The 14848-nt window shown below is 52.5% G+C and overlaps 1 protein-coding gene across 1 annotated transcript in view; it reads right to left on the bottom strand.

Annotated features, from left to right (window-relative positions):
- Window positions 1-996: 996 nt before the first annotated feature.
- Window positions 997-14848, bottom strand: part of LOC122906777 (protoheme IX farnesyltransferase, mitochondrial) — a 131494-nt gene continuing 117642 nt past the window's right edge. The window contains exon 7 of the mRNA XM_044249138.1: window positions 997-2873. Within this exon, the coding sequence (XP_044105073.1) occupies window positions 2467-2873 (407 nt within the window). The 3' untranslated portion in view covers window positions 997-2466. The remainder of the gene's footprint in view (window positions 2874-14848) is intronic.

Genomic DNA, 14848 nt, shown 5'->3' with positions numbered 1-14848 from the left:
TTTTTTAATTTTAATTAACTTTGGGTCCCCTGAGGCCGTACTGCATGTGTCAGTACTGAAGGGAGGTGTCGTGTTGGCAAGACTTCCCACCATTAAAGAACAGGCTTCACCCACCTCAATAATGCTGATGAGCACAGAGTCCTTAGGAAAGGTGGTCAAGGTCAGGTGTGGAGAAACAAGGTGCCCCAGGACTCCAGGGGAGCAAGCAACATCCTGGGGCCTGGAGGGTGGTGGGGTGGGAAGCGGACGCTGGAGACTGAAATCCACATTCCACACTGGGACCTACGGGGCAGGGGTTTGGGGAGGTGGAGGAGTCATCTGAGAACAGGGTGTCCGCAAGGAGGTCTGAGGCATGGCGGAAAATCCCCAAGGTGGCTTCACATTGGAGATTCCTGGAGAGAAAACTGGGTCTGAGCACTGAAAAGCTGCAACTTCATTTGTCCAACGGGGACGGTATGCAAGTCATTGGTATTTTCCAAGCAGACAAATGACAGGCCTAGGAGGCACTAAGGATGATTTCTGTGCTGGTTTGGAAGGAAAGAAGCGACGGGGGGATTCCAAACCGAAGGGAGGGTGAGGGCAGGTGGGTCATGGGTTTTCTTCTTAATAATCATGATGCTTAATAATTATGCTCTTATTCTTTGGAGTATACAAGTATTACAAATCAAGTTTGGGGGTTCCTGAGTGGCTCAGTTGGTTAAGCGTCTGACTCTTGATATCAGCTCAGGTTAGGGTCTTGAGATTGAGCCCCGAGTCAGGATCTGTGCTGGGCAGGAAGTCTGCTGTCTCTCTCCCCTACTTAAAAAACAAACAAAACAAAACAAAACAAAACAAACAACAAAACAAACCACAAAAAACTAACACCCTCCCCACCCCCCCAGTGTGTTCACTTCTACCGCCTTGACACAGAACTACTGATGTGTTCTAATCATTTGCTGGCTCATAAAAGTGAGTCACCATACAAGGTGATTAAAGAAAGGACCTCACACACGCTTCTGTTTTTTACATACCGGTTTATTGCGGTAGGAAAAGAGAATGGAGGCATTTCACAAATCTGAAGGCTGCAACAAGGTGTTGATGTTCTTTGCACACATTCCTATGCCATGTTCCCCACAGTCAAGAACCGGGATACAGCCAAGAGGTAATATTGCAGATAAGTAGAAACAGTGGTCAGATGGTATCTGATGCTTTAGAAATGTCTGAGAACAGGCATATTGCAGGCACCATCTGAATGTTGCTTAAACTCCCCAAAATGAATTCCTATAGGGCAGCAGTGCCCCATGAGACGGAGTAAAGCAAATACCCTGTTAAGCATCAAGACCTTCCAGGAAGTGGGATTTGACAGTGGACTAGTGGTGCATGTGAGGGACGGATGGATGGAACCACAGGTGACTGAGGCCACACCTGGCTACAGGTGAACTCACACAACTCCCGGAACTGCACGAATCCCTAAGAGGAGTCCAGCCCAAGCCTCTGGCTCTTGCGGCTTTTGGATATATGGGGCTACTTCCTGGATTCAGAAGGTACCTGGAGAGAAATGTGGTTTTTCACTAAAGGGACAAGAACATGAGCTCTGTGGCTGGCTGGGCCAGCTCACCTTTTTTCCGGATTTCCCTGCTCCGGTGGACAGCAGAGGCCAGAAGGGGACAGTAAGGGGTCAGAGGCAGACGGACTGCTGGTGGGAAGTCTAGCGCACCCTTCCAGAAGGAAAGCTTCAGACACCTCCTGTATCTCAAGCCAACTATAAAGATGCCTTTGATTCCGCTTCGTAATGGGGGTGGGCCCGGGGCTGGCAGTCCTGTCCGAGATCCCCTAGGCAACCGTTTGGAATTCTCCTTTCCGGAGTCGGGCAGCAGCGCACCCTTGGTATTCTGTTATTGTTTGGGGGGATATGCGTTTGGGAATACACGTGAGAAAGTCGGAGCCGGGGCCCCAGGCTCACTCACAGGGAGGGCCGGCGGTGCGCACAGCCTCCCAGGGACGCGGCCCTCCAGACTCCTGAGGACGCAGGACCGCAGACGCAGTCCCAGTGTTCCCTGGGCATCTGGCCACCTCGGCTGGCCAGGTGGGGCGTGTGTGCGTGTGTGTGTGTGTGTGTGTGGCCCGAGAAGGAAGAGGTGCCCTTGTACATCCACAGGAGGAAGAAGAAAAACAACATGGGTGTTGGAGGAAGAAATACATAAAGACCCTTCAAGAGAACAAGATTCTCTTTGTATTCATCACCTGAGCCAACCTATTTATTTGGGGAGCATTTTGGACGTTATCATGAAAAAAAAAAATCGTCGGGTGATCGCTGAGCACCAAATCTCTGTACGATCTCGTACGAAAACCCAGCAATTTCCCTTCTAGGGCTCCAGAAACACCAAGACAGTCTTGTCTCACCGCAAAGGGGGCAGAAAAGAGTGCGTCTCCCCATCCGCGTTTTTTGCTCCTTTTTTTTTTTTTCCCCGAGCGCCCTCGGGGGTCTCAACCCTGAGGCTCCCCCGCGGCCCCGCCCGCGCCCGGGGGCCGCTTGCAGGTGAGCAGGAGCAGCAGCAGCAAGGGCAGGTGCCACAGGCTGCAGAAGAACAGCTTCCGGGAGCTCTTCCGGTCCGCGTCGGCGTAGAACCGGAAGCCGAGGTAGGAAATGTACAGGTTGATCGGGAGGGAGACGACAGGGAAGGCCCACGTGGTGACCTGGAGCGCGGGCGCGGCGGCGGACAGTGCGATCAGGGCCAGGCAGTGGCGCAGCGCGACGCGCCGGCACAGGGCCGGGTGTGTGACCGACATCATGCAGTAGCCGCCGCGGGAGTAGTCTTCGCGGAGACCCCAGCTCAGCGCGTTGAAGTGCGGGAACTGCCAGGAGTAGAGGATCCCTCCCAGGAGAAAGGCTCCTGTGCGCGGGTGGACGAGAAGAGGGGGGAAGCAGAGAGGGGCTGTGGTCAGAGGGGCACAGGGGCAGCACTCCCCGGCGCCGCAAGCCTTGCCGGCCCCGCCCTGCCACCACCGCCAGTCTGGGTTCTCACCTCGGCATGTCCGGAGGCAAGCCCGGGGGAGGGCAAGTGCGTCCTCTCCAAGACCCCCCCCCCCCCCCCCGGCTTTCTCAGTACGCCCACTCCTCCCCGCCTCAGGACCTAAGCACCCGGGGCTCCCGTCCACGCAGCGCCCACTGCATTGCGGCGATCGGAGAAACCCCTGCACGGGCCAGAGGGGCCCCCGAGTGAGGGTTTCAGCTCTCCTGGCCTCCCCCAGCCAGGCGCTTGGGGGAGGCGGAGGGCCACGTCCCAAGCTGGCCTGGCCACCCAGACAAGGACCGCCCCCCCCGGAGGGGGGGGAGCTGGCTGCTCCCTACTCCCAAGGATGGTACTAGGTACTAAACGCAGCGCGGGGCCCACGCTTGGCATCGCAGCTTTTGTCTGCGTCCTGATTGTTCCACCGTGGACTGCCAGGGCTTCCGGGGCTGAGGTCTGGCACATTGCACAGCGCCTGCACCCCGCGGCAAGCAGGAGGCATTCAGACAGCAGCGTTCAATCAGCGGAGCGGCAGGAAGGGCCACGGTCCCCGAGCAGAAGGAGAACTTGTTGGCTTTGCGGGTTTTCACCAGGGATGTATTAGGGTCTGGAGCAGCATCGAGCCCGTCTGTCTGGAGCAGGGCCTCCCCTCGCCCACAAAGCCGAGATGCAGGCACCTAGTAAGACTGAGACTTCCAGGGGCACCTGGGTGGCTCAGTGGGTTAAGCCTCTGCCTTCAGCTCAGGTCATGATCTCAGGGTCCTGGGTTCGAGCCCCTCATTGGGTTCTCTGCTGTGCGGGGAGCCTGCTTCTCCCTCTCTCTCTGCCTGCCGCTCTGCTTATTTGTGATCACTCTCTCTTTTCTCTCTGTCAAATAAATAAAATCTTAAAAAAAAAAAAAAAAGACTGAGACTTCTATGCAGTTTAGCTCATTTACTCCTGCCTATAGGGTGTTAGGTTTTATGCTCAGAAGTGTTAGAGGCTGAGGATGTTGAATTCTACAAAGAGGTTAAGGGAGGGATTCAGAGTGAGTCTGTCTGATGTGGAGACTGGCTCCCCTACCACACTAAGCTGCCTCCCCCAAGTCCTGACTACAGGGCTGCTGATTCCCATGCAGGCAACTCCCTGCTCAGTTACTCAGGCACAGAAGTGTTTGCTGAGCACCTCTCTGCCCAGTTGCTTATGCATGGAAGTGTTTGCTGAGCACCTCCCTGCCCATTTACTCACATGGCAGTGTTTGCCGAGCACCTACTACTAACTGGCAAGCACTACAGGGGATAGGACGGCAAGTACAAATCCACACGTGCCCCTCCTGGGGTGTGTGTGGGGGGTTCACCAGCCAGTAGTTAGATCAAGAGCCACACTAGTGAATCTACCTCACCACGCAACAGCTGTGCAGAAAAATCTGTGCCACGAGGGCACAGAACACGACCCAGTTGAGGTGGGCAGAGGAGACATCTCTGAGGAAGGGAAATCGGAGCTGAGCTCTGTGGGAGCTGAGCAGAGTGACCTGGTCCCCTGCAGGCTGGCAGACAGAGAGGTCGTCACAAAGGGGCAAGAAGGAGCATGGTGTAGCCAGGTATTAAAAGGAGATGAGAACATGTGTTAGGGTTCATAGAGCTGTCTATTGAAAGAAAAAAAAGGCCAGTTGGCCTGTATGATAATTTAAAAAATGTATCAAAGTCAAAAAAGGGAGTAAGTGTGGCTGGAGGGGCAGGTATGACGCACCACCCCCAACTTTGCCAAGTACTGGTTTGATCATAAACGCAACAGAGAGCCATGGAGAGATGGTAACATGTTTAAGTGTGTGTGTGTGTGTGTGTGTGCATGCGCGTGTGCGCACGGTGTGCACGCACATGGGGGCCTGCGCTTGTGGGGGGGGGCAGGGCGAGGAAAGGGCCATGGTGTTTCTTGACCAATCTGTGAAAGAACACACTGAAGGGGCCCTGAGCAGGTAGGGGAGCCCTGATCAGGGGCTGAGATGAGAGGTGACAGGAGCTGGTATCAAGGTGGGAACAGTAGGTTGGACCTGAGAGGCCTTCCTTGGGGAGGCCAAGTGACAGGGAGTGAGTGAGAAATAAGGAGGGGAAGGAGAGGGAAGTGTCAAGAGGGGCTCCATGGAGAGGCCATTCCTTGAGATGACAAACAGGGGTAGGACCACGCATGTGTGACCTTGAATGTGTTCAGCCTGACACGCCCTTGGGACATCCAGGTGGCAACCAAGGAATCGTAAGGAAGGGTCTGAGCTAGGACGTGTGTCTGGAAGCTACTCATACTTGCGTCTACCACTGGGCAAACCCTGGTGTCTCATCATTACATGCTTCTGTGTTTTTTGCTTGAATGCAAATTCCTGAAGGGAACGTTCATTTTCCTTTGCATCCCTGGAGGAGAATATAGAAAGTGCTCGATGCCACTGCAGTAAAGGGTCATTACATGCATCAGCGGGAGCCCACGTGCACAAAGGCAGGCTTACTAAAAGCCACCCGAGGTTGCTGTTTTCTGGCACTGATTTGTGAACCACAGGCCCATTAGGATTCTGCTTCCCCTCCCCCTTTCTCCCTTCTCTGGAATGCTCTGCCTGGATCCCTTGCTCCTGACCTCCGAGTGCCTCCTGGGGGTCCTCGGTCAGGGACCTGAGAGTTCCCTAACCTGCTGTGTTACCTACCCCGGCCAGCACTGGCCCACACAGAGGCTGCAAATTTGTAACCACGGTCCTATTTCAGGTAATGAGGATCTTTTAAGCCCCTAGTCTGTGGGAACATTCAGAGAAGGGGGGGTTGGGGCGCACTACGGCTAAAACAGAACTCAGCAGGCGACAAGGCAGTTTCAATAATTCAGAATCCAGGCTGGGGCTTCCAAGGTCCTGCAGGGGCCTGTGGGGTCCACGCCGAGGAGGATCAGAGGGAAGGAGCCTCTCTTTTCATCTCTGATCTGTATTCCTCCACAGTGTGGGCTGTGCAGCGACAATAGGGGCAGGCTTTCTCGTCACCCCACAGACAGAGTGGTGACTTTTGCTCCTATCATTCGGGGCAGACGTGTGCCCATTTCTGAGTTCAGCATGTCAGGCAGCTGGAGCGTATCAAGTAGGGCTCGCGTGGGTGCAGATTGTGGAGGCCCAGGGGCCGGCTTTCAGATCCCGGGACGGTGTCTCATGGGTTCCAGAAGGCCATCAATTCCTTTACAGCCTTCCACGATTACCAAATAACCAAGACTCGATGCACGCATCCCTGTGAGGGCAGGGTTGCTGCCAAGTCCCTCTGATCCCTTTTAAGCCTGTTTATAAATAACCTGATACGTCTATATTTTAGTTCAAGTAAACGTAACCCCAGTCGGCTCAGGGAAGGCCTTCCCAAAGGCAGCACGGGCTTCATGCCCCAACTAAGTCGAAAGCTCACCGCTGTGCCATGTCATGGGAGCCATAGGGGTGGCAGACACCAGTCCTTGTACTCAGGTGGGGAATACTGGGGTCACACACAGGGGAGCGTGCTCATGGTGGAGGCACAGAGAGCTCTATTTGGGGCCATTCTGAGTTTGGGGTTCTGGCAAGACATCCCAGTTAAATGCCTTGTGGCGGTCCCATGCCAGGCCTTGGGTGGAGGAATTATATACTCACTCCTGCTCAAGACCACCTTCCAGTGAGTGACATCACTCTCCTCCTACGGATGAAGAGATTCCTTAATGGGCCTCCACAGGGGTATTCACACATACCAGCCCCTTCTCTTGGAAGGGATGCGGCCCCACATGGACTCAGACTGGTAACAGCGGACTGCTGGGTGCCAATTCAAATGCTGATGTTACTGGACAGAGAAAGGGCTTGATGGAAGGAGAATCTCCATCTGCCGTTTATTGGGGGGGGGTGTCTCAGGACCTTTTAAAAAAGTTAGGGACAAACAGTCTCTGTCTTGACAGTGAGTGCCCCTGGGGAACTGGAAAGGACAAAAGGGGAAGGTTGGACTTCTCCGTGTCCTGATGGAAAAGGACCAGGAAAGGGGGTGCTGTTAGATTCTCAGGGCCTTGGGGCACTCTGAGGTCTTGAGCATGAGGTACTGGGAGCAGCCCGCCCACTGTTTGGGACCCGCTGCGTACCCAAAGGGTCTGAACAGATTATGGGCCACAGTGATGACAACCAGGGTGGGGGTGGGAGGAGGGGGGCGGACAAGAGATGGGATGTCAGTGAGGGCTCAGACCAGGGGAGGTCTCCCAGGGGAGGGCAACCGGGGAAGCCAGGGCCCAGTAGCCCTTCTGCTGTTGTATTGAACAGAGCTGGGGAAAAGCCAACTTCACCAGGAAACCAGGCTGGAAATGGTTAAAATGATCCAGGCCCCAGTGTGGGCTCTTGCTTGCCTTTCTCAAAAGCCCTCTTTTTTGTGTGCCAACTGGAGTATTCTGTTTTGCTCAATCTGCATTTTCGGTTATGCTTCTGCTTAAAATAACATAATTAAAAAAATCATTTTCATAAGAGTAGCATGCTGCCTTCTACGCGAGAGGAAATTGGGTGTGGGTTTGGCTCATGTCACAAATGAAAGAGCTTTAGAAATCACAGCTTAGCCTTAATGGATTGTAATCAGAAAACCACCACCCCCACACGGTTCTACTTGATGGGCCACAACTGCCTGGGCTCCTACAAAAGATGTAAAACAAATTGCTCTCTTCATCAAGATAAGGTGAACCGGAACAGGAAGACTTGGATTAGTCCGGGGGCTGTGGTGGAACCCACCTTCCTTGTGGGGTAAACACAGAGCACTCAGTTCATGGACTCAAAGGCCTGGGCTCAGCCTCGCCCTCCCCACCGCCCCCCCCCCCCCCGAACCCAGAGCAGTCTGCTGTCCCTGGGACCTGCTATGTGATGAGAGGTGCAGTGTGTTCTCAAGGGCCCTCAGTTGGAGTCTGGCCAGGGAGGCAGACAGCTTAAAACAGGAGGACTGCCTCTGAAGGGTCACCTTGGGTGGAGAGCTTGTGGGGGACCCCGAGGAGGAAGACCCAAGTCAGCCTTAGAGAAGTCAGGGAAGGCTTCCTGGAAGAAGTGATTGGTGAACGGGGATCTAAAGATGGTTTCTGAGTCCCCAGTCTGCTCACATAAACTGTGCCTCTTCTGCTCCTTTTCACTGTGTTTTCTCATTTCCCTTCCCATCGCTGTAGAAGCTGTGCACGTATGTGGTTTAATCATATCCGGAAGACATGTCTGCTTCCGGTCTTTTAGGCAAAGATTTCTCGATCTATGAATACAGGAAATACCAGAAATCTGGGAGATAGATAGGTGTATCTGGGGGGTATGGTTCTCCAGAGGGAAGCAACTTCCTGGGCTCACAATGCCACAATCCCAGCTCAGAGGCGACACCAGAGGATACCTGGGTATGTCCGTGGCCTGCTTTCTTTTCTTCCATATACAAAAATGGAGACCAGCCCATCTATTGTACTGTGTGTGTGTGCAGAGCTGGAGGGAAGCCCCGTCTCATGCCGCCTTGCTCTGATTAGGGGGACATAATAATATTAGGTGGGGCAAGGCTAACCAATGTCTTCCTAGTGGCCCGTTGCAAATACATGTGTTTTTAAAGCCTCTCAAAACATCTATCGATCATTTTTACATCATTCCAACCGAGGGGCCGGGGTGGGGGCAGAGATCTCAATCACCGCCACCTCTGCTCAGGTCGGGAAACACTTGTCCATGGCGTCCACCCATCATTTTGTTGGCAAACAAAGCCAAGGCCATTGCAGCCACATGGTTTCCCGAGAGGATGGAACCAAAAATTTCAAGTTGGAGTTCTGAGTCCCTGTGAGTGCCCTCCCAAATCAAAATTCCTTTTGGAATGGGGTTCAATGGTTTGCTTCCTCTGCCCCTGGTGGGCGCACATTCAACCAACCCCTTCCTGCGTCGACCCCAAACCCCATTCACTGTCATTCTCTGCCCACCCATGGCCTTGAAAAAGACAAAGAAACAGCTCTAGTGAACCTTGGTGCTGAGCTGCGGGGGTCTGCCCTCCCCAGTACAACAGGCTCCCTCCAAGTGTGGCCCTTGGTAGCCGGTCTGTTCCCTGACTGGTTGTATTTGTGCTCTCAGGGGTACACGGGTATGTAAACTGGGGGCTGGCTGGGGGAGCAGAGCCACACCCAAACTTCATGGTCACAGACTCCAAAGCCTTCCCTTTGAGGGCGAACACAAAGGGGCTTGTGAAACAGGTCAGCTTCCACTGTGCGATAGACTTCCACGGCGCTGCCCATAAAGGAGAGCGGGTGTGGGGCCAGGTGATCAGCTGTGCACTGATAAAAGGCAAGACCGCGGGTCCTCTGAAAACAGGGACCAGAGTGGGCAGTGACAGCTTGGCCTGGAATTCTCTGGAAGTGACTCAGGAATGACGAGAAGGCCCAGGGAGCAGGGGCCCGGGCACTCTCCCTCCATCACCGTATCGCGCATCGCCCACCATCCCCGTGCCCACAGAGTCACCCGAGGCTTCCATCTGCAGGGAGACCGAGGCAGAGGAGGCACAGAGCTCTGACTCTGGAACAAGTGCCCCCCCCCCTTATTTCCCTCTAGGGAAGTTTAGTTGGGGGCATCTCTGCAGGTTCTCTAAGAAATCCCAGCGCTCTGTACTCCCGCAGCTCCCATCTGAGGGCATTTCCGTCTCTCTTATCTGAATACTAGTATGTTCCCTGAGGAGCAGTGACTAAACGTGCATCCAGTGCCAGACACCATGTCTACTAGAGGATGCCCTTCCTAGGCATGACCATTTCCCTCAGGAAGGCACGGGCCAGGCCCCTAAAAGCTGTGCTCAGCTGGTCAGCTCCGGGCGCGCTTTCTGGCGCGGACCAAAGGCGGCCTCCAATTATACCGCTGTCCGTCTTGGGTCTAGCACCACGTTTCTAGGATGTTCTTTCTCAGCCTTTTGTGGGTTTTGTCTGCGAAGAGAATAAGGGCTCTAGTATTGTTTGGTTTGCTAATATTCCCAGGAAGCTCTTCCTTGTTCACCCTGTCTTTAAAAATATCATTTGTCTGAATGCAACCCTCAGAGGCTCGTTGCGGAAAACGAATCTCCGAGAGAATGAACACAGACCGCTCACTTTCGAGTTTCACTTCAGACTGCACCGGGGCTCTAAAGGGAATCGTTCAAGGTGCTTGGGTTCAACCGAGGCAGGTACTTAGGAAGGTCTTGATAAATATTTGTTGAATGAGTGAGTGAATGGAACATTCCCTCTGTTCTATTCTCTTTTCTCATCTTGGAATAGAGGAGGTAAATAGAGTGAAACAGTATTTAACATTTTGTAGTTTACCAGCTGAGGCTAAAAAAACCCTCCTCTTTTTTGTTACTAAAACCATCCATCTGCCAAACGTCACTTGCTGATAAGGGCCCTTAACGGAGTCCTCATTTGTAACTGAATGTGGGCTGACATAATTAATGTTTACCGCACAACAACATCTGAATTACAAACACGACTGTCACCCTCCCTCTTCCACAAACTTCCAAGACCTGGGATTGGGTCCGATTGGGAGAAAATGACCAAAGAGAATCAGAGCCTTCTTAAAGCAGTGGGGGCCATGGGGAGAGAGAGAAAGAGAGAGAGCCAGCCAAGGGAGCTTTGGCAAGGAGGAAGGGAAGTACTTTACCCTGAGGCCTCCAAGATAAACTAAAGTTCGTCCCTGGAGGTAAACACTGTTGAGAAGCCTAATGCCTATGGCTACAGGCCCGCTCCAAAGCTGGGCTGTCTGCTGTCCGCACTTTATCTGACAGCGACCCCTTCCCCGGGGCCCCTCAAAGGTCACTTCTCTCCCTGTTGTCCTGGCTACACCCGGGGCCAGAAAACGGCTCTCTTGGTTGGCCTTCCTGGTGGTTTTTTTTGCTCGTAAGCATTTTCACTGTTTTTTGGGAATAGCGATTCAGCTTAAAAAAGAAAAAAAGAAGGCAAAGTAATTAGGCGGGTGGGAGAAAAGGCCTAACCCCACATGCTAGAAGGAAATGGACACAGGTACAGTCCCATGATCATGATTACCTTTATGGACCTGCTGGCCACAAACGGGCGTTTCTGAGCTGGGGCCCAGGGTGTGACAACACAGGGTGTCCGGCTGGTGACAAAAACCCCACCCCAGGCTGTTTGTGCAAAGCTAGCTGTTTCCAACCAGAAGAGTATCATATGGGAAAGCACAGATACAAAGAACTCGCACTGGTGTAACTTTCCCCGTTTCCATCCGCTGATCTATTTGGCTCCCTCCCACCCCAATTCCAGCCTCCCTCTCTAGATACTGGGGTACCTATAGGTCTGAGCAGGTACTCTCGCTCTGCTCTGCACCCATGCCCCCAGGGACAGCTACAACAATGACATGCTTTCTGCACTATCTGACGAAGAAATAACAAAGTAGTTGTGTGTGGCGGGGGCAACCAGAATCCTATGGGATGTCCTTAGGCTTATTTTAGGTTTTCCGTCTCGAATGGAGGATGGGAGGCAGCGTAATCCTTCTCTTCAGTGCTCAGACCCTCTGGAGGTCCTAATTGGCCCTTGCGGCCACCACAGAAACCACAAAAAGATCTAGATGCTGAGAAGGGGGAAAAGTACTTTGGAACATGAACATTTCCTTACTCTGCAAGCTGTCTGCGGCCGTCTGGGATGCAAACTGTTTTCCAGGGCTACTTATTTCTTTTCATCTTTCTTCTCAACTAGACAGGCCTAGAAGCTGTAGGGTTTCCACCGCCCATATGCCTCAAGCTGCACTTTCAAAGGAGACCTGACAGATGCTTCATTAAATACTGGAGGGGCGAAATTTGGCTAGGGAGGGCGGGAGGGTGGAGGCCAGGCCCAGGACAGGTAGAGGCCTGCTAGAGAGGGGGCAGGAGGAGGCAGAAGGCACACAGGCTTGGGAAGACCAAGAAGGAGGACTCAGCAAAGTACTGCTTTCCAACACCAGGGAGAACCCGCCTACAGTACACTGTTAGATGGTCCCAAACTCCGGGCCCTGCTGCTATCTTGCTTAAACCTGCACTAATGGCTCATCAGTGCCTTTCCCCAAAGGCCTCAGTGCCCAGCACAGAAGCAGGTCCTCACTGACACTGGCATGAGGAAGCAGGCTGATGAGGTGAGTGGGTGGTCTCCCTGCCTCTTCTCCATCCTCTCCCTTTCCTATCACTGCCGTTCAGGGGAGGGCTTCAAAGACTTTCTGCTCATACGCTTCTCCCGTCGTGATCACTCTTGGGAGGGTCAAAGACAAAATGATTTGGAGATGCCACAGAAGGGAAATATTTGGGGCCACTTTTTGTCTCAGCAGGGGGCTTCAAGCCAACGAGTCCTCCTGAGATAAGAACCCAACGAGAGCCCTGACCTCTGTGGGTGACAGAGATGACCCCGTGAGTGCGTCTCAGACAATACCAGCTGCCCAAATCCTTAGGTATTTCCAAGATACCCTGACAGCTAGAGCTCTCTCTGGCTCTGTCTTTGCAGGCTGGTGGTTCTTAAAGTGGCCTCCAGACCAGGGGCACTGGCATCACCCAGCCGCTTGCTAGAAATGCAAGTTCTCGGGCTCTGGGAATCTGGGTTTTAGCAAGCCTACCCGGTGATTCTGAGGTGTCATCCAATTTGAGAACCACTGCTTTAGAATCGGGGGAGACGCTGCCCTAGTGTTTAAAGCATGAACTCCCAGGGAAGATCGAACACACAGGTTCATTAGGACATCCGTGTGTCCTTCTCGGCAGAACTGACCCGGGAACTTTTCGCAAGGATGGAAGCGCCCACCCTCTGTGCCATCAGTGTGGCAGCTCCTGGCCATGTGTGGCTGTGAGCAGCTAAAAGACAGCTCCTGGACTGAAGAACTCAGTGGTTAAGTTTATTGAGTTTACACTGAAATTTAAATAGCCACATGTGGCGAGGGGGTGTCCTGATGGATGGTACAGTTCTAGAAAGTGACCAAACATACGTATATGTAATCTTATTCAACCCCGTGTCTAAAATCCCAGCGATATCAATGTTGAAACTACACTCCCTCAGATTCTAACTTATTCCTCTGGATCACTTCCTCCTTTATAGGCTCTGGCACATAGCTGAGGTTCCGAAAATATTTGGCAACTGACCTGGCATTAACCTAGTTCTGTCTTCTGTAAAATGGAAGGTATTTATTCACTGGCTGATTGATTCATTCATTCATTCAACTTTAATCAAAGACTTGCTGCTTATCTCAAGTTTGCTCTAGCAAATTAATGTTTTGAACTTTTTTTTTTTTTTTGAAGCAGTTTAAAGCATTATGTAAAGTAACACTCTGTAAATCTGACAAGACTTCAGGTGTAGGACTGGACCCGGGGGTGAGTTAGAATTTGGGGGGATAGGGGGCAGTAAACCAAGCTGTACTTGGGTGCCCTGCCATGAGGCTCTAGGATTTGACTCTGTGGGAACACCGATCTGTTTCAGACGGCTCTGCCTGATGTCAGGGTGAGTTCAGGTAGGTGATGGGGGTCTCATTTTTCAAGATAAACATGCACTTTTACCCTGCAACCTAACTCTGGCCCTCAGCTGTCCCTCACTAAGGAATTTGTATACAAACGGCTGCATTTGGAGTACAGAAAGATCATATCCCCAATTTAAAAAAGAATTTTATTTTAAATATGACTGTTAGCAGTTTAGCCAAATCCACACTGTCCCTGAACACTAAGGACACCTGCCTGAATGTGTACTCCTAAGCGGGAAGACGTCTGCAAAATTCTCTCTTTCTCTGGCCTCTGGGGATGCACTCTAGCCAACATGTGCTGAGGCTCAAAATCCTGCCCGAGGGACTGGCCTGGGAAGACAACAAAGGCTTCGAACCCTCAGCAAGAATCTAGGTGACCGACGGAGGTGACCAAGTTCTGTGTGGCCCTGGACCGGACTGCTGCCACCTATCTCCAGTGACACTAGCCCCCAGGGCTGTCATACTTGGCCCCAGCCGTGAATCTGTCTGGGGGTTCTCAGAGAGATAAGGTTGTTTTGGGGGCCTAGTTCCTTTAGGCTGGGTTTGAGGAGCCTGGGTAAGGTTCTGGCAGTCCTGGCAAGGTGTGGGGCAGTGTCCGTCAGATAGGCAGGTGACTTGGGGCACCACATCGCTGCAAATGGGGGTCACTTTCAGGGGCTCCTCGGATGTCTGGGCAATCACTAGAGAGTTCTGGAGAGGTACAGGAGGGGAGACAGACATCTGGGTTCAGACTGGGGCTCCAGGCAGAACTAGGAGGAGGAATCCAACCAGAAATTTGGCAGTAGGCAGGCGTGCTCTTGAACTATAAATTGCAAACGAGGGGGAAACTTGGACACCATCTAGTCTAGGGGTATCAGACCTAGAAGAAAGCTTCCCATGCTTTCCACCCTCGCCCAAGACAGCCATCACTAAGGACCAGCAGTCTTTCCCACCAAGCCTCCTAACAGTTGCAAACTGCTCAAAGTTTGCAAATCAATAAAATCTCATGACCTTTCTCAATCTGTATGAATCTACTGTACAAATGAAGAATACTTAATAATTACTCACTTAATCCTCATGGCAACTCCATGAGAGGGGACCACGTGGGAGAGGAGGAGACAGTAGCATAAAGAAGTCTAGAACGTTCCAAAGCGTGCATGGCTAATGAGAAGTGGAGCTGGGCTCTGAACTTGGGCAACCCTGCTCCAGAGATCACTGGCCCGACCCCACCGTGCTGCCTCGGCTCCCACATGGACGAGATTCTGGCTTGGGGTTTTATCACGGAGTGAATGAGCATGTCCGTTCTAGAATAATTTATTTGTAAATTCGTGAAACCCCAACATTTACACGATATTAAAACCGTTCTAAGAGATGATCATGCTAAAGGTGTAATCGCCTTTGTAAGCTTGCCAAGTCACAGTGTAAAGGCTTTTATGAAAAGCTTCAGAAATGTGGCTCA

This window comes from Neovison vison, chromosome 5, assembly GCF_020171115.1.
Source record: "Neovison vison isolate M4711 chromosome 5, ASM_NN_V1, whole genome shotgun sequence".
Taxonomy (NCBI): Eukaryota; Metazoa; Chordata; class Mammalia; order Carnivora; family Mustelidae; genus Neogale; species Neogale vison.
This window is presented reverse-complemented; position numbering and strand designations above follow the sequence as displayed.